At 40.2% G+C, this 20,487-nt stretch overlaps 1 protein-coding gene and 1 long non-coding RNA gene across 2 annotated transcripts in view; one reads left to right on the plus strand and one right to left on the minus strand.

Moving 5' to 3' along the window:
- The first annotated feature begins 792 nt into the window (after positions 1-792).
- LOC123507857 lies at positions 793-12,731 on the plus strand. The gene is made up of 4 exons (XM_045261110.1): positions 793-887; positions 4,686-4,853; positions 9,858-10,006; positions 12,226-12,731. Exons 2-4 carry the CDS (start codon positions 4,689-4,691, stop codon positions 12,287-12,289), a joined length of 378 nt encoding a protein of 125 aa, XP_045117045.1. The 5' UTR covers positions 793-887; positions 4,686-4,688; the 3' UTR covers positions 12,290-12,731.
- Positions 11,298-20,487, minus strand: part of LOC123507858 — a 10,941-nt gene continuing 1,751 nt past the window's right edge. Inside the window, exons 4-7 of the long non-coding RNA XR_006675809.1 lie at positions 16,677-16,775; positions 12,935-13,028; positions 12,150-12,303; positions 11,298-11,882 (exon numbers count right to left, since the gene is read on the minus strand). This is a non-coding gene — a long non-coding RNA (uncharacterized LOC123507858). The remainder of the gene's footprint in view (positions 11,883-12,149; positions 12,304-12,934; positions 13,029-16,676; positions 16,776-20,487) is intronic.

The raw sequence follows: 20,487 nt of genomic DNA on the forward strand, positions 1-20,487 counted from the left end.
CACACACACAAAAAAAAAAAAAAAAAAAAAGACTACCATTCTTGGAGTCCCCTTCTAATTATTATCTATTTAACCTGTTTGGGGACTGGCAACCCTGTGGGATTTTAACACAATTTTTTGTTGCCCTTTGCCAGTCTTTCTTAAATAAAAGAAAAACTAATAATAATCATACTGGTAAAGCCGAATTACCGACTTGCTTCTGTATTTCCATAAACCTATGGCTTGAACTCATTTAAAAGAGGAAGGTTTCAAGACACTCATTCCATTCTTTTGGCAAACTTTCATAACCATGTTCGGGAACTGATATCACAGTGCGCCTTTTTTTTTTTTTTTTTCATTTTTGTTTCCTTTGGCCAATTTTCCCCTCCAACTTTAAAAAGGAAAATTAACAAATAGATAAAAAAAAAAAAATACTATCCACTTGGTAAAGCTAATGTTTTTGTCATGAAATATCTGAGATACGATTAACTACCATCTCATCATACAATTTGTTCCAAAAAAAAAAGCTTGAATAACTACCCCGGTCCCAAGCTACAAATTCATCATGGAAAAAACAAAGACATCCGGCTTTTTTTTTTTTTTCTTTCTTTTTTTACAACGATATAAGGGTATGATAATAAGCTCGATCGAGCCTGCCTCAAAATAAAGAAACATATGAGTCAATTTACGTCTTAGTCATGCAGTGAAAAGCATTTTTTTTTTTTTTTTTTTAATGAGAAATAACAAAGGATCCAGCGCAGGCATTATACTGCGCATGCGCCGGAATCTCAATCCTCAGATCCTCAGATCCCCCAGAGACCCCAAGTAGTTTCCCGGCACCGTAGAAGAGTCACTCCGAGTAGTGTTTGGTGCAATCGTTGAGCCTCGCAAGGACGAAACTATTTTGCGTGAGTATTTTTCATTCTTACTTTAATATACGTGACAGTAAAGATAGACGTATGGGTTCATTTAGGTTGTATTGGTTTTGCAGATTTGTAGTCTTGCAGGTATGGAGCCAGGTAGGTAGCGAACAATACATACAGTGGTTGTTAGGTGATTATGTTGTACTTGAACACGACTGTTCGGGCCTTGCTATTTAAAGTGTATATTACCTTGATATTAGTTAAAATGCTGCATGCTGGTCTTTCTTAGTTTCTGTTTATGAAACCGGTAATTCACGTCATAACTACTGAACTGCACGTGTTGTCAGTCATCAATCACTTTACGTGTTAACTAGGTAGCGGTAGTGGAAAAAAAAAGTTAGCTGTGAATTTATAAGATACTGCTAAGATTATTATTACACAAGACTCGGTAAAAATACTAATGCCAATGGAAAAATTTACAGTTTAGCGGCTTTTACTATGTGCTTCTGGATGTTATTGGTGTTTTGAACATAGAAGCTTAATATTTATAATACTATACAGATTATAGTACATATTGTAGATTAAAAAAAAACTGATCAAAGATATAGTATAATTCAATCGTAAACTAAAACAACAATGTGATGAAATGAAACCGTAAAAAAATAATAACTACCTAGAATAAGACCAGAATGACGTACAGTAGGTATTTGTTAATTAGCGTGATGAGTGTGGGTGACGCTTTTCACTGTTCAGTACAATAGGAATACGTAACAGGGCGGTGCGAGGTGGTGTGGAATACCTTGTTACACAGTGGCTAGGGTGGGCGTGTGGGGTGTGGTTTGGTGCAGGGTGGTGGCAGGGGCTGGTGAGGCCAAGACGCGTGGTAGACGGCGGTGAATTTCTGGTGCAGGGTGGTGGCAGGGGCTGAGGCCAAAACTCTACTGGTAAGAGGCAGTGATTGTCTGAATTCATGATTTGCTGGTGACAAGTGGGTATGTCTAGCTAACTTCAAACAAAACACTTACCAATAACCGTCTTAAGTTTTTTTTTTTTTTTTTTTTCCTGTTGATAATGTGGAAATGTAGTTAGTCACTAGAATCATCATGACTGTTTCCTAAGGCCACGGGTTCTAAAGCCTGTTTTTACCTATTAATAATACGTATAGAAATCGTGCTAATTTGATACTAGAACCAGGAAAACCACCCTTGAAAACTCACATTACTTTAACTAGTCGTTTCAATGAGTGTATGTGTGGTGCGGCGCCATAGTGTTTCTTAATATAGTTCATTGTGTGTAGAGTATTTTCAAGGTCCAGACAAGCCTGTCCTGCGCGCGCGGCGCCGTGTAATTCACTACCGTAGTTAATTCACTACCAATACGGTCGTCTGCTGGTCACCAAGGATTCTAGGGAGGATATACGGGTTTAATGGGCGGGCTGGAGGAATTGATTAGGGAACCTCGCTTCCAACAGATGGCGCGCGGGTCGTAGGTAGTAAGGGGGTGAGGGATGGGGGGATCCATCAGCGGGGGAGGATGAGCGCCGTTACAAGATTCAACTCGTTCAAACAGTCAGGACAGTCAGTCACGGGAAGGAGCGCAAGGCACATCAATCATTGCCCGTCTCCGCCTGGGCCACACCACGCTCAGTGCTCACTTGCATCGCCTACATCAGTCTTGTGACCCATTCTGCCCTTGGTGTAGGACTACCCTGAGGCCATGGAACATTTCCTGCTTCAATGCCCACGCCTCCTCTCAACATACTGCATTACGCTCCTGGCTCTCCGCCCTGGCCATCACAACACTCGACCTGCCCACCCTATTGGCGGCCTCAGGCGTCCACCTTTCCTAGCAACCTGCTGTCCTTCGCCTTACTTGTGCCTTCTTGAGGAAGATCGGCCAGCTACCACGCCTGTGATGCCCACACAGGAGTACCCCAGGACTCATAAGGATCCAAAGATTTTCGTGGCCTCTTTTGAATCCTTATGAGCCCTGGAGTAGTCCTGTGTGGGTATCACAGGCGTGGTAGCTGGCCGGTCTTCCTCAAGAAGGCACAAGTAAGGCGAAGGACAGCAGGTTGCTAGGAAAGGTGGACGCCTGAGGCCGCCAAGAGGGTGGGCAGGTCGAGTGTTGTGATGGCCAGGGTGGAGAGGCGGGAGCGTAATGCAGTATGTTGAGAGAGGAGGCGTGGGCATTGAAGCAGGAAATGTTCCATGGCCTCAGGGTAGTCCTACACCAAGGGCAGAAGTGGTTACAAGACAGACGTAGGCGATGCAAGTAAGGAGTATGGTGTGGCCCAGGCGGAGGCGGGCAGAAAACGCATATATATATATATATATATATATATATATATATATATATATATATATATATATATATATATATATATATATATATATATATATATATATATATATATATATGTTTTATTTGCCTTATAAGTTCATAACCACGAGAGAATGCAGGGAAAAATAAGGGGGGGGGAGGAAGCATGAGAAATTTTAAGTTACTCCTAATAACGTTTTCTATGAAATTACTCGCTTCCAACAGATGGCAGCACCGTCGCTGTCCTCCAAACTTTAACCCACACCAAAACTTCCTCTCTGTATATTCCTTGCTGGTCACCCAGCCAGCCTTCCCCATTACGGTGCGAGCTCTGAGCTCACAGACCGATCTTCGGGTAGGACTGAGACCACAACACACTCCACACACCGAGAAAGTGAGGCTACACATTAAGATAGGGTGACCAGACGTCCCTGGACCCGGTTTCAGGGACAGTCCCCAATTTCAGTGACCTAGCTTTCCCTGGCTACTGCTGTCGCCGGAAATGTCCCCGGTTTTCTGTAACTGAAAGATCACTTGATGCGTAAAAAAAAAAAAAAAACTATTCCTTTTGATTATGATAATTATGTCCTTTTTATCATTACTCTTTTAGAATGTCAAGAATAAGAAGGCCTTAGTTCCCGTGAAGACGGTGAAGTGTATGGCGGACACATTTTAACAGCTAATGGGTGTTCATGATCTCAGATATTTCATCAGGTAGAGATTTTTTTTTCTTTGCAACTTGGGTAAATAAGGCGAAAGAAACTTTCGATCGCTGGTTTAGAAATGGTACGGATAGTGTCCTTGTTTTAGTTTTTCCAGTGCAAAAACACTACATGTTTTACCTCCCTGAACTGAAAATGTCCCCGGAATTTGGGAATTTGTCTCAGAAATCTGGTCACCCTACATTAAGAGACTGCCCATTTGTCTCGCTTCTTTCCGGGACTCGAACCCGGTGCGTGTGTGTGTGTGTGTATGTGTGAATGAATGAGTGAATTTGGTGAGATGCCAGATGGAATTATGAAAACAAAGAACTATTGGATATATACATTTTTTTTTTTTCAACATAGTAGGAAATGTCCTGTAAATAAATGGGTAGAATCTTAGAATACGAAAAATTTGATGTTAAGATTTTAACGACTTGTGAGAATGTCACTGAAAGCTTTTGAAATTTTTCTGTTGGTGCTGAAGATTATTGTACGAAAACTGCATTGTTAGCATTTCTATTTACTTATCTGTTTTAATTATCTATTTTTGTTTGCAAATCTTTATTGATAGTATTTAGTTTTTACCTGCTTGTTCGATTAATAAACATTCATCATACAATTTGTCCCAAGCTACAAATTCTTCATGGAGAACTATACATCCGTCTTTTTTCTTTTCCTTTTTTTCCTTAAGTCGTGATTGTATATCAATAAGCTCGATCGTGGCTGCCGCAGAATAAAGAAATATGAGTCAATTTATTCCTAAAAATGGTTATGCAATGAAAAGCTATATTTTTATTTTATATATTTTATTTTATAGTGAATGAAGGAGATAAACAACAAAGGATCCAACACAGGCATTACATTGCGCATGTGCCAGAATATCAAACCTCATTCCTCCCAGTTCCCCGGCAGCCGTGGAAGCGAGGGTTGCTTTGATCAGTGTTTGGTGCAATTGGTGAGCCTCGTAAGGACGAAAATTTTTTGCGTGAGTATTTTTCATTCTTACTATAATATACGGACAGTAAAGATAGACGTATGGGTTCATTTGGTTGTATTGGTTTTGCAGATTTGTTGTCTTGCAGGTATGGAGCCAGGTAGGTAGCGAACAATAATACATACAGTGGTTGTTAGATGATTATGTTGATAACTTGAATACGACTGTTCGGGCCTTGCTATTTAAAGTGTATATTACCATGATATTAGTTAAAATACTGCATGCTGGTCTTTCTTATTCTCTCTTTATGAAACCGGTAATTCACGTCATAACTACTGAACTGCACGTGTTGTCAGTCATCAATCACTTTACGTCTTAACTAGGTAGCGGTAGTGGAAATAAGTTAGCAGTGAATTTATAAGATAAGATGAAACAGAAGTTAATACACAAGACTCGGTAAAAATACTAATGCTAATGGAACAATTTGCAGTTGGCTGCTACGTGAAACAGTTTTCTTACCTATAAGTGTAACAAAAGTGACATCTGTCATCTCATCTTTGTTTTTCCGTGGCAGCTGTCATTGGCTAAGCTGTCTGACGTGTTTCGTAGGCCTCCCTTCCTCTCCCCTCCATGTTCCTCCCCATCCCCATGCTCCTCATACCACTCTCTCTCTCTCTCTCTCTCTCTCTCTCTCTCTCTCTCTCTCTCAGTCCAGGTGCCAGTTAGCTACGAGTTAAACACGTATCATACAAATAGAGCTTTGCAACACACACACACACACACACACACACACACACACACACACACACACACACACACAAGATGTATAGACTTAGTGTAATACATCTTGCACACACGTACAATACGTGCGGGAGAGAGGCGGTGGCATAGTGGATAAGATGGTGAGCGTGGGATCGGGCAGATGTTCGCGCGTAGGTTCGAATCCCACTACGTACCGCCTTAAACGCTGCCATTTGTCGAGTGGTTTAAAGTTACCTACATGTCACCATGATATCCAGGTTCTAGGTGGTTATACCCAAGATGAACTTGGGTGGTGATATGGGTACCATTACAATAAAATTGCCTGCGCCACTAATGGGCGGAAGCTGAACAGCGCTTAAACAAGACATGATCCACACTCTTCAAGTGAGCCTACAGGCGCTATAGGCCTCGACGTAAAACATACACACACACACACACACACACGGCAGTTAATTATGTGGGAATGTATTGTTAATATCACATCACCACGCCATACCACAGGCAACTAGACACCACCATACCAATACAACCACCAGACACCACCACAACCACACACATTGTTTTCAAAAGATTTCGTGAGAAAGAGGTGGGGGGGGGTGTAAGAGATGCTGAAGCTGGTGGCGTTAATGAGACGTACAGGAGGCCCCCCCAAAAAAAGTTTAGTCTTCATAAGATGCCAGATAAAATTATAACTGAAAACGAAGAACTATTGGAAACACTATTTTTCAGCATCTATACTATAGAGTGGAGAATGTTGCCCTGTAAAGGCCGTGTCCCACACAGCGCGATGTGAGACAACCGCGCCACAAATCAGCAGGACTTGCAAAAAATAAATTTAAATCGAACTATCGTGTAACATTGCGTAATAAAATTCTGGAGTCGCGAAACATCGAGTGACAGTCTAGGCCGTGTTGTTGTAGTCGTGCATTTTTCTCGATTCATCCTGAAAAAAAATAATAATAATAATGCAGCTCTTATTTTATTGCGATTCATCGTCGAAAAAAAAAGTTATAAACCTATCGAATCACACACCGTGGAATCACTATTGGTGTAGGTTCCCGTGATTGTCGTTGTGTGGCATTCGTTGCATGGTCGTCGCATTCGTGGCTTAAGAACTGTACGACAATGCAGATGGTAGCACGATTACCGACCGATGATGAAACGATAACAATGAACCTACTACAAAAATTACATATTGCACTAGGATAAATCACAATTGCAAATTGAGTCTTGGACGAAAATAACCATAAACACGATAAGTCAATGAGGGTTTTGTAGGTCTCCCTTGTACCCATGAAGCGCAGTGTAATAGCCAAGTGTAGCCTTGGTTCCAGTGCCTTCCTCCAATTTGTGTCATGTCTACTTATTCGAGGTGTAATTTACTGAAATATTTCACTGGACGTGGCGTGGTCAACCCTGAGGTAATATCTACAGGAATCAGGGTCATGTTCTTGGAGGTGTGGCAGAAGTTGGTCGGGGTGGCCATACTAGTCCCTCTGCATAATGCACGACCTAATAAACCGCCCATGCACGGGCCTTCCTCCCTCGCTTCTTCTTTTGTTGTTGGTCTATGTCGAACAGGTGTGTTGTATAAAGTTGAATCTAGAGGTTATTGATCAACAGACTATTCATTTCAGGTTCATCCTTGTAACTCATCGGTGTCCTGCTGGGGAGGTATGGGAAGGACCATGTGGCTAGGCATGTCTTGCATGGGGAGGCGTGGGAAGGGCCACGTTGCATAGGATGTGATGCTGTGACGTCGGTGGATGATGCTGTAGAATTGACGGACAGGTGTAGGTTCACAATTTACGTACAGACGTGAATTCAAGAAAGAAAAAAAAAATTGTCGCGCTTGTGTTTGTCTGGTGACGTTCATGTAATTTGTTCAATTGTCGTCCTGTGGTTGTCTCTCGTAGTTGAACATTGTACTGTTATTGATGTAAATTGGAGTAATATTTTATCTTTATTGTGTGGGTCGTATAGCCATCGTTTCAGTATCATAATGGAATTGTGAAAATGATTAATAGCAAAACGGTATATCGATAGATGGTCGTCCTATGTTCGTTGTAACCTTAGTAATATCGTGTGCCCATCTCACAGCTGTCGTGAGCCGTGGTAATCATCAGGTATTGTGCAAAAAATGCAACTCATGCTCAATCGTGTGCCGTTTGCCTCTCATCATGCTATGTGGCACACAGGCTTAAATAGGATAGGTAGAATCTTTGAGAATGCAGGCTTATTCGGACCATGGCTAATTCGGACCGGATTCGGACCTAAGTCTTGGCTGATTCGGACCATGTATTAGGCTGATTCGGATCATGTTTTGAATTATCCGAACACTTACAAACAGTAATGTGTGGACAGTAGAGAACTGGTCAGTTTTGGGCGCAGCATAAGGACAAACAATGACGTGGAAGGATGGCATCACAAATTAAACAGAAGTGCTAAAAAAGGTAACCTTCCCTTCTATTTATTGATAAGTTTGCTATACTCGGAGGCGAAGGAAATACCTAATCACATAAAACTTGTAAAAGAAGGAAAATTAAAAAAGGTATCAGAGAAATCGGGTGAAGGAGATACAAGGTCGTATAATACAAGTATGGAAGGAATATAATGATAAGAATATAACAACTGGCCAGTTACTCAAGAAGTGTGCATATATCTATGTGTAAGTGAAATTGTAGGCCTAGACTAAGACTTAAGTATTCCTAATAAATGCATTAAATGTAATTTTTCAATAAAATGTAATTTTACCTTTTCTTATTCAATTAATATCCTCTCGGTAACAAGTGTTGGAATTATGCAAAGTCCCCCCTGGAAAAGGTCCGAATCAGCCAGGACAATAAGGTCGAGGTCCGAATCAGCCAGGACATCGAGGTCCGAAAGAGCCAGAAAAAGGGCCGAATCAGCTTGGTCCGAATCAGCCACGGTCCGAATAAGCCTGTTTCCATCTTTGAGTATGAGTAAGTTTGTTGTTAAGAATTGAAGCAACTTGTAAGAAAAAAGCATTGAAAACATTTTAAATTTTCTGTTGTATATATTGTACGGGAACTACATTGTTTGCCTTTTCTTTTTATCTAAATTTGTTTGTCAGAAGTTGCAAATTTTTTGTGATAGTACTGTTTTTACTTGCTTTGCTAGATTATAGAATAGTAGAAACTGTATTGGTCAAAAGTTATTGAGTTTAATTTGTATAAAATCGAGGCTTAATTGAGTTTATTAAACTTTGGGTTATCCATGAGTTATGCAATCTTTTGAGTATGATTGTTTTGGTTACTTTAGAGAAACAAAAGTTTGCCGAAATGAGATGAAATACCTAATGATGAAAGACAGGTGAAATGTTATCAGGGAATCTAGTTGTGCCAAGAGTAAGAGAGAAGTACTTGTTTGATTGCATAGTGATTATGAAGGACTTAATAGGAGGATGTGACACATGATCAAGGACATTTATATTGGTCACTCTAGTGAGGATATTTTTTGTATTAGGAAAACAAGTACAACTTGAAAGATTATCAATGAAATTATTGAAGTATTTTAAAGATATGTTAATTCAATGTTTGCCAATGAATTATTACACAGTTTAATGACTTATTTTAAAAGTGCATACCCTCACTCCTGCTTACTTCCCATAATCTTTGCTGAACACATGGTAGGGGAATGAAATATAATTATGGATATGAGTCATGTATTTTATTTAAAACTTATTTCCAGGATTAGTGTGATACGATAACACGATGAGGAAAACAAGGAAGATCTGATTTAAAATTTTGTACAGTTGCAGTCATCAGTTTATCATGCTTCATTACCATGATGACTTAACCAAGTTATATTCATCCCTTGTCCCCTCTCCTTTGCTTTTGCCTTCTCCACTTTCTCCCCCTTGCTCATCTCCACCATTACAACCTCCTCCTTTCCTTACCTTCTCACACTCCCCAACTCTTTTCTTCTCTTCCAGTATCCCCACCGTCCTTTATCCACATCACTAACCACCTTCCCCAACCCAGTGAATGATGTGTCTTCCTTCAATCCACTGCCTCCACTCTGCTTTTTATTATGCCTGCTTATGATCTTCCTTCAGCCATCCACCCCTTTAGTGATCATGTATACTTCACACTTAAAAGCTTTCCCTCAGTTTTATAAATTAGCATTTCATAAAGTTGAATGTAAGGAGACATGTAGAGAGAAGTGCAAAATATGTACCCTTCATTACAGGTATAATACAAGTAGAATTGAAAGCAAAGTGGTTAGTTGGCAGTAATTCTAAAAACTAAGATAATTTTTGGCATCTTTCAGAATAAGAAGCATGGGCAGCATTGCCAAAAGACCATAGAAGCAGTCTCTATCACCTCAGTCATCCCAAATCACTGGTCCATCAGATGCTGCCACAGCCGTCATCCAGGTGCACACCCATCCTCTAGCTACAGGCTGAACCAGTCCACCAGGTAATTAATTCCACAAGGCAGCTACTACCTACACTACTAATCAATAAATTAAATTAATTATTGACTTTGCTATACTAGCTAGTAACTTCCAATGACCTATTTATCTAATTTTCTCTTACCAACACATACTTATAGCATCTATTACATAGGCAGGTTTTCAGTCAGGACAATTTTGATCAGCAGCTCACCCAAATAATACTTGTGGCAGGTTTTCAGTCAGCACACAAGTTCTGGCAACATAATTTGGTTCAGCAGCTCACCCAAATAATGTGAAATTCAACTGGGAGCTGGCATCTGTAACATCAGTGTGGAGCTGCTGTATGGCATTTAGGCACCATTCCCCTGACTGGATCTGGAAGGGGAAAGACCATCAGGACTGCAAAAGCTACCACGGTATAACACTGCTCAGCGTACCAGGCAAGGTGCTTGCCAATTTGCTGTTAATGTGTATCTATAGTCACCTGAACAGTCTGGGTTCACACCCAGTAAGTCAACAACTGATTGGAACCTTTGCACTTCACATGGTGGGGAGTGGCGACGTGGGTTTCAAACAAGATATGCTTACATCATATGTCGATCTCAAGAAGACATTTGATTCACTGTATCAAGAGAGACTCTGAGATCTTCTGTCTCTCCATGGAATTCCTGCAAGGATTATTGGTCTATATTAACTGACTGACCTCTACTCTGGGACTATGAGTGCTGTTAGTGCTGTTAAGTGTGGAGGGAGCGTGTCCAACTTCTTTCCTGTTATTAATACAGGAGCGAGGCAGGGATGCGTGCTTGCTCCATCACTTCAGGTGTTTGGAAGTTTAATGGATGAAACAGTACAGTCCATCCATGTGTGTGTGGCGAGGACATTGAGATCTTGGAAAACTTCAAATATCTTGGTAGTGTAGTGCCTAATGACAGTGGGTTAAGCCAGGAAGTTGTACGGCAGATTGGCCTGGCCCACGACGTTATGGGCTCGCTCAACACAAGTATTTGGTGTTGTCAGTACATGTGTAGACAGACAAAGATTCGGATCTTCAAATCGTTGGTGACACAGATTTGAGGCCGATTACCAGCATAGTCTGTCAACGCCAACTGTGACTATATGGGCATGTGGCATGCTACCCAGAAGCCAGTCCTGCATTTCGGGTCGTCTCTGAAAGGTTTAACCCAGAATGGAGGAGGCCAAGGTTTCAGGAACATCCACAGAAGTCATGCCTTTGGCAGCAAGTCAATGCTTTTTGCCGAGAGTTATTTGGCACAGGAAGGGAGCCTGCATGCAGACTTTCAAGGCGTGACGCCTTAGGTAGGCGAGGCAATGCAACCCCCGGCATATGCTCCCCATGATTAAGTGTCGACTTCTGTTGTGGAAATTTAATGTTAATAATACTGAATAGTTTAACAGCAGATATTTAAGCTCGGAGATCATCTGTCATCGGAGGTTGGCTACGATTCATATTTGTTTGGATTTCATCCAATGAGGACTTCATCACGTCAATGATGTCACTCACTGTCTGCTGTCACTCACACGGACAGACCATTTTAGTTTTATTATACGAACAATGTTAATATAATTGCCAAGCGTTAAACATCGTATGTAGCTCTGATTTCACAAGATACATTACGGTAAACAATTCCCTGTGTGCTACTAAGACTATTATTACTTCAATAGTACATAATGATACAGCTTCATGGGTTAAGTACAGAAAAATCACAATAGTAAATAAATTTCTTGGTTGGCTTGGCTGTTTCTCAACTTCCCAGTGACATCTGATGGCCACCAGTTTCACAAATACACCATTAGACACTACAGAATATACTCAGCCAATCCCATCCATCATCAAGTTTCTGCGTTAGAAGTACAGCGAAGGTACAGTTCTTGGTGCTGGTTAAGAAAAATGTGCAAGTTTTGCTTTACAGTAAGAACAATAAAGTGAAGCCTAAAATAATTAATAATGTCCTTTATACCTGACCCTCTTTGTCATCCTCAACATTACTTGTATGAAATATATCCCACTGCTACATTATTTAGGATGGTCACAACAGTTTTTACTTAGTCTTGCACTCATCAAAATGTTAACAAATAATTTATGTAACAACAAAGTATACCAATTTACTTTGCATAGAGTAACAACAAAGTATACCAATTTACCTTGCATAGATACATGTAAATAGCCTTATACAATCCTGAAGTGCATGATGCTATGCCCACTTTTCTCTACCTACAGGCTGAACCAGTCCACACCACAAGGCCGTTTGAGCAATCAGGACTGCCTCCACCATCATTGTTGATGTTGCTTCTCATCCTGAAAGTATGCCAAAGATTATAGCAATTTTTAAGCAGTGATTCTAAAAACCCAAGAATTTTAATTATCAAAATTTAATTAATACACTGACCTTGCTAGTAGTAGTACACTATCAGTAACCTTTTGACGAGTTACCAATTAAAACTTTAGGTATTACTGTACCTAATTTTCCCAATTTTCTCCTTCCATTTAGCTATACTTGAATTGGCTATATTACACAGGCAGGTTTTTGGGGCAGCACAGCAAGTTCCCAAAGCATAATTTTGACCAGCAGCTCATCCAAATAATTAATAAACACACTGTACGGGATATACTCAGCCAATTAAATCATCAGGTTTGTGTTAGAGGTATGGTAAAGGCACAGTTCTTCTTGGTGCTGATCAAGAAAAACACAAGTTATTTCTTTGAAATAATAACAATAAAACAAATCCTAGAATAATTAATGTTCTCTATACTTGACCCTCTATTGCCCTCAACATTACCTGTATGGAATATCCCACTGTTACATTATTTAAGATTGTCACAACAGTTGTTACTTATTCTTTGCACTCTTTGATCAAAATGTTCATGTCATGAACTATACCAATTTATCTTGCATGAATACATTTAAATAGCCGTATAAAATCCTTACGTGCATGAACATAGTTAGATGACAACTTCCCCTTTTGCTTCTTGATATAAGTCCTCCTTCCCTTCTAAGTATTGTGCTCTGATACTTCCACTACCTGCAAAAGGAAAGCAGTGAGCACAACACAAGGAACATATCTACAGTATACACACTTAAAATACTACATTTCCTCCCTGCACGTACCAGAAACTCTTTCATTGCACTTGCTATTGTCTCTTTCTCGCTCCTCCCCTCAATAAAGACCCAGCACCGTGAGGACTCTACAATTCTTTTTAATCTCCTATTCCACTCATCTATAATTACAATTATGGAGCCTTTCAACCTGTCTCTCTCCTTCATATCTAACACCCACAACCAGGAAATATTCTCTAGTCTTCCTCTCCCCTCTACAGCTCTACATACCTGGTCCAGCTCATCCCTGTTTCTTGCCTTCACTAACTTACTACATACCTCAGGTCACTCCTTCCACTTGTACCACTTTAATATGGACTTATTTCCATCCCTGCCTGCCATCTAACTAAACCACACCACTATCTTCTACCTTTTCTTTAGCTCTGTGTCCTATCCTTCTCCAGTCGTCCTCAAGATTTTTTCTCCTTTTCCATCAATCCATTTCCCTCCTCCATGAAGACCTATTAAGAGTTTTCCCTCACTATGGGTTTCACCCACCTATCCTCATTGAAAGATTCTACCTTCTTCAGAAAACTCAACTATCCTTTAATTATCCTCTTTGAAGATGCTCCAGCCCATCTCTTCTCTAATAGCTTCTGCTGTGCTGTCTGGAGCACCTAACCACACCTCCCTCCTCTATTCTGGGTCTTTTCTAATCTTGCTAAATCTCCCTTCAAGTAGTAGGTAATTTCAGACCCATACAGACAATACAGTATGGTACTGCCATTCCCTCAATAAACTTCCATCTACCTCATTTTTACTGTTCTACTCCTTATATTCATTATCATATGTTATCTTCCTGGCTTTCCCTTCATTTATTTTCATCTGTCTTTCACCCCCAACTACTCCTTTGCTTACCTCTAGGGCCAGGTAAGTGTATCTATCCACCACCTGTAGTATACTGTTCCCTAATACCCACTGTCCCTGTACTTAATACTGAACTCCACCTCACATTTCCTGTCCCAGTACTTAACATCCCACTCTCATCCATATGTATGCTGCAACAACTTCATGTCCTGCTCCCTCTGTCATTAGTACTACGTCATCAGCATAAGCTAAACATCCTAATCTCCTATGTCCAACTTTAACACCCTTCCCTGGCATCCTAATCCTTGCTATTAACTCCTCTATGTAAGATATTAAATAGGGTTGGTGATATCACATATCCTTGACATATTATAATAATGTTTCTCATCCAACCTGTATTAATGTCTCCTACCTTAAACTCCACCTAATTATCCCTTCACAACTTCTTGAATGCCTGCACTGCCTTTCTGTCCACCCCTCTTCTGTAATTACTTACATCCTCCTTTTGCTTTTTCTTCTTTGTGTACAAATGTGATCTTGGTCCTGTTTCTATCCTGAGGCACCTCCTCTATCTCTTATATTTCTCTGAACAGCCAATTAGTACCTGTCTTAATGCTCCCCCACCATATTTTAGAAACTCACCTATAATGCCATCTGTCCCATCTGCTTTCCTCGTCTTGATAGCTCTCACTGCTGCCTAAAGCTGTTTTGCTCCTGTATCTCAATATCTCCCATCCTTCTAAATTTATTCCTTCTAGATTTATTACTGTACATTAACACATTTTCTGTGTCCTCTTCCTCCTCCTCCTGCCAAATAATATAAATTTTATAATAAATAATAGATACGCTATGACGTTACTACAATATTATAATGTGCACACCCAAACGACTTAAAACACTCAAAACACCACGCAATACCTCTAGATGTCCCCAAATATACCTAAAACTCACTAGTAACACCCAGTATACGCCTAAATCAGCCCGAACCACGCAAAAACATACACGAGCCACTTGCAACACTCAAAACAGCCCAAAATACGCTCATAAAACCAAGCAACACTTCAAAAGGCACCAAAACACACAACACTCCAGAAACACCACAATACGACAAAATCATTTCCGCACATACCCAAACCATTCAAAACACCTCAAAAGGCACCGAGAAACACCTAAAATTCACAAGAAACATCCAATATAATAAACCATAATCACCCCCACATATCCAAACCACTTACATCACTCAATACCATCCCCTACCACTCTCCAAAAGCCATGCATCCCGTCAAAATCCACCTAAACGCACCTAAAACTCACTAGAAACACGCTATACCAAACTCATCCAAAAAACTATTAACACACCCACGCATCTTAAAACATTCAAAATGAATCCAAAAACACTCAAAACACCACACAACCCCTCATAATGCCCTCAAAACATGCAAATACTGAAACACATCTCAATCCACATACTCAAGGTACGTAAAGTGTAGCTAAAAGGCCTAAAACACTAAACACACACAAATAAAAAACTTAATCATAACACCCACCAACACTACTGAACACACTTGAAACACTCCAAATATATCCCAAAACGAACAGTATGGATTATAAAGAACGTTAAGATTAAAAGGAACACTTGCCTAAATATTACACCTTGGCGGCTCCTTCGTCTTCCTTCTATTGCTTCCATCTACACGCCTGAACTTAGAAACACATCAAAACACTAGATGTTAGACAAAATGAGGAAATGGAGGGTGACTTAAGTACTGTGGCTTGGCTGCTCCTCTTCCTCCTTATCCTCCTTTATTCCTCCTCCTGCTACCAATATCTACACACTTGAACCTAGAAACACACGAAAACACGTAGAAATCATTAGATATTAGACAAAATATTGACGAACTGGTGTGTTGGAAAAGAGGCGCCAGCCTGGGGCTATGATGATTCACCACCTGGGCTGTGGTCATCAGAGAGAACGAGAACGGGGGTGACTCGGCTATAAATTACGTAAATAATTTGATTTAAAAAATGACTTAGAAAAAACAAAGCCACGCCCGAATGCATGACATTTATTGACGTGATAAATATTTAAACTAATTTTCAAAATATCTCCAGCTCATCTAGTTTTTAAATAATGACTAAATTAATTACGTTAAAAGTATAAAACATTTTCAACAATTCCTTTCCTAAAATGTCCTGGAAAGTCAAGCCATTTTCACTTGGCGAGTATTTTACTACATTTCACGGAGTCTGAGCTATCTTTTAAGGTATTCTACAGCGAGTTAGACCGAGAAGCAGAAACGTGAGCAAATACAATAAAGAAAAATGACTTGTTCAACAGCACCAAACACCATTTCAAAGTCCACATATTTCTCTCAATAGATTGGTTTCCCACTTAAAAGAGCTAAGACGATTCTTTGATACCATAAAGGCTCACTTATATGGCTTCAAAATAAAAATGAATATATATAAATTTTTTACCGTAAAAAAGCTTTTAGGTTACGCCATGAAACACCACTAAACGCTACATATTTACCCAATACAGGAGCAAAAAACACTGCAAACACAACGAAACATTTATAGAAACCATAAAAACATTCCATGGACGCTTAATATTGCCGTTAGGAAATATTTGAAAAAAAATATTTGACCCCGCAAGCTGCCTGGGGAAGGGTGATGGCTGGGGGAACCGCGGGGGGAAGGTGGCCCGGAGGCAACACCGGGAACAGCGGTGGCAGACCTCCATATGTGTTGTCTTTATCATAAATACCTTTAATTGATGAAGATAAGGCAGTGTGGAGGATTGTGGCGAAGGCTTGCACTGCTAGTCTTGCCTCTTGGTCCTTGGTGCGTAATTGGTGCTTGAAAACTGTCGGTAATATAGCAACACTTCACATCACATCATTTCACTTGTGTATGGGGGGTGTTTTGAATGTGTTTACGAGTGTTTTTGGTACATAAGAGTGTTGTTGTTTTAAGTGTTTATGGCTGTGTGAAGGTGTGTATGGGTCAGTATAGCCACCGCCACCAGGTGAGCTCTAGCCTCTAGTAGTGGTAGCCTTAATGCTCAAGAAAGAAAGGTGTTCGCTGACGTCGGTCTCACTCCTCCATCTAAGCTCTACAAAACAAAAGACATGCGACATGCGCCGCGATCTTCGACAGGTGCAAGTTACCCCTGCAATATTGTATTATTTTAAGCTAATGGCCCATATTTTTATATTTACAAAATATACACTATCATATTATTCGTTAGTTATGATATGCCTAAAATAAAGGCAACTACCAACTATCCCTTTTGCTTTCATTCCACTTGTATTATACCTGTAATGAAGTACCGCACATATTTCGCACTCTTTGCATGTACAGTACACATTCAACCTAATGCGTATCAATTTACAAAACAGGATAAGCTAAAGTGTAAGTGTACAGGTAGAAGTATAGCGTTGAGAGATCAGTGAAAGGGTGGAGGGCTGAGGGGAGTTCATGAGGTGGGTATGAAGTGCTGAGTGGAGGCAGAGGATCGATGGTACTCCACTCACTGGGTTGGGGAAGGTGGGAAGGGATGAGGATAAAGGACGGTGGGGATGGTGGAAAAGGTGATGACCAGGGAGGGGGGACGATACTGCATGAAGAGGGGAAGGGAGAGCTGGGGAGTGTGACGAGGGAAGGAAAGGAAGAAGCTGTAATGGTGGAGAAAAGGGAAAAGGAAAGGGAGGTGGAGGATGAGAGGGGAATGGAAGATGGAGATGAAGTGGAGGTGGAGAAAGCAGAGGCGGAGGGGAGGGAGCGGGGGGAGCATTCAAAATTAAAGATGCTTTCTTAAGCCAAACAAAAGCCAGGATCTCTGCCCGGATGCCTACCTTACAATTTAATGTATGAAACAAAAATAGAAATTCGTAATGCAGAAAAATACGTTTTTCCCTCCCTTCTGTCAGCCAGGCCTTCGTGTCTCCGTGTGTCTGCTGCCAACTAGCGACTCCTGGGCAAGCCCAAGGAATTCCTGGTAACGCAAGTCAGAAGGCAATGTTAATCCCAGATAAAATAAACGCCATGTCCTAAAGTTAGCTAGACTGTACTTCAAGAGCCTCATGTCATGTCATTCTTTAGTGATACTCCGGGGGTGGAAAAAAAAAAATTGGGACATACATGAATGGAAGCCATGGGATGACCCAGAAGTGACATACCGTGCGTGAATGTAACCAAGAATATCAGGATGATAGCTAATGTATTTTGCATTAATGATACTATGTAACGAGAGAGAGAGAGAGAGAGAGAGAAATTCAAATGAATCACGTAATCAAAGCTATTTTCAAAGTCAGAAACCGCCATCTTGTACACCTGACCTACTATAATATTATAAACACATCCATGAGTCTCCCGTGCGTCGTCGTCGTCGTCGTCATCCTGTTTCCCGTCTTCATCTTCATTCACTCTGCCTTCATTTATTTCTCCCATCCTCTTATTCGTCTCCCTGGCTCACTACCTCTTCCTCTCTCATTCACTTCTTTCCAATTACACTAATTTCATAGTCACAACCTATTCCTTAATTTATATATTTTTATCCCATCCTCTGCTCACTATAGCGAGAAGGAAAAATAGGAGTATACTCATTCCTCCTATAATATCACTTTTTTCTGATCCATGACTAAGATCCAAAGATTCTACTTAAAAGTTATTGCTCCTGCTGAACTATCATTCTACTACAGATTCGGAGGTGTACGAAATCCGGAGCTTTGAATCAACAGATAGTTTAGGTTTGAAGTAACTGAATATTCTCTATCTCACCAAAACAGAAAATAAATATCTCCACACATACTATCCAACTCAACTTGAGGCTTTAAAATAGTACTGTACATACTAAATAAAATTAAATTAATTTTGGTGAGAAAAAAAAAACGGGTCTGGAATGGGGACAAGAGCCACACAGGGTACGAAAACAACAACAACAACAAAAAAAAAGGCTATGTACTCTTGTTGTACCCTTTAAGATCCGAACACAATTTTCTCAACACCTTACTACCATCTGACCAACTCCACCCCCATCCCTTCCCCAACGCGCCACGTGCCCTTGCTCAAGCCATTAATGACGCACTTACTGGGTGGCGAAACTCCATAAGCGGTCCAGTCTACGGCGCACAAGACTTCAACTAGCAATCTAACTTTACTTCAACAATTATACATAGAAAAATCTCTGAAGTAATCAGCAAACAAGTAAACAATACTTTATTTGGCAAAAGCTAATGACAATGGAGCCAAACGAGATTACTGTTTTTTCCTAAGTACTTTCTTTTTGCTCCACTTCAAATTTACTTATCAGATTTACCTGCTTCTAGTTAGAAAAAAAACACTTAATAGTAGTAGTTATTCCCCGATCACAACCATAAGTGATAATTAAGTTCCACAACTCTAAGTATCTAATCGTAACGCTTATTTACAAGTGCATCAATATGGAAAAGACTGACATGCCACTCTTTGATTACTCAATAGAGGTCCGTGAGAGCTCTTCTACCATTTACTCCGAGAAGGTAACGTTATAATGACAAGAAATTTACAAGTTTAACGAAACCACTGCTTTTTGTGATGAACTGTCATCATAACTTACTAAGCGTTTCAGAGAGTTTGAGGGCACGTTTTTCTAGAATAACTTTGTAAGGAACACGCATATCATTATGAAATTTTGCCACAGTGTATTTGACACCCTCCCCGAATATCCCAATGTGTCAAGAATCGTCAACAGTATATAATAATGGCACTTCTCCCTATAAAATAGGAGAAAGTCACTTATCCCTCACGAAGAAACGGACAAGTGGTGAGAAATGGTGACGTAGAGAGAGAGAGAGAGAGAGAGAGAGAGAGAGAGAGAGAGGGAATACATAGACGGGGAGAGGAAGGGAGGGGAGTGGAGGAAGGGAGCGAAATATGGGGAGGGGGATGGAAGAGAGGGAGGGTAGGAGCAGGGGGAGGGACTATGTTGGTGGAGCTTGTTACTACATCACCATTTCTCACCACTTGTCCGTTTCTTCGTGAGGGATAAGTGACTTTCTCCTGTTTTTATAGGGAGAAGTGCCATTATTATATACTGTTGACGATTCTTGACACATTGGAATATTCGGGGAGGGTGTCAAATACACTGTGGCAAAATTTCATAATGATATGCGTGTTCCTTACAAAGTTATTCTAGAAAAACGTGCCCTCAAACTCTCTGAAACGCTTAGTAGTTCACTCATAACTAGTTCACCAGCTACTTGATGGGTGTGTGGAGTCAATATTATGTTAACTTGACGCTTTATCTCTCATTTCTTGTAACTTACATATAGTTAAGCAGTAGTGACAATAACGCAATTGTTAATATAACCATTATGCTACTAGATAACGAAATCTTGTCAGGTATTCAACTGTCTTCTACATATCTTGTATTAAAATATATTCCTAAGCATCTTTTATATTACAAACACTAAATACTAAATGCAATCGACAATAATTCTAAAGTATCATTTGTTAAACCTTAATTGTCCTCTTCGTTCTTTATCCTAAATCACTCGTTCAACATTGTCCCCTTCAATCCTTTATCCTACGTTACT

Source organism: Portunus trituberculatus, chromosome 23, assembly GCF_017591435.1.
Source record: "Portunus trituberculatus isolate SZX2019 chromosome 23, ASM1759143v1, whole genome shotgun sequence".
NCBI lineage: Eukaryota > Metazoa > Arthropoda > Malacostraca > Decapoda > Portunidae > Portunus > Portunus trituberculatus.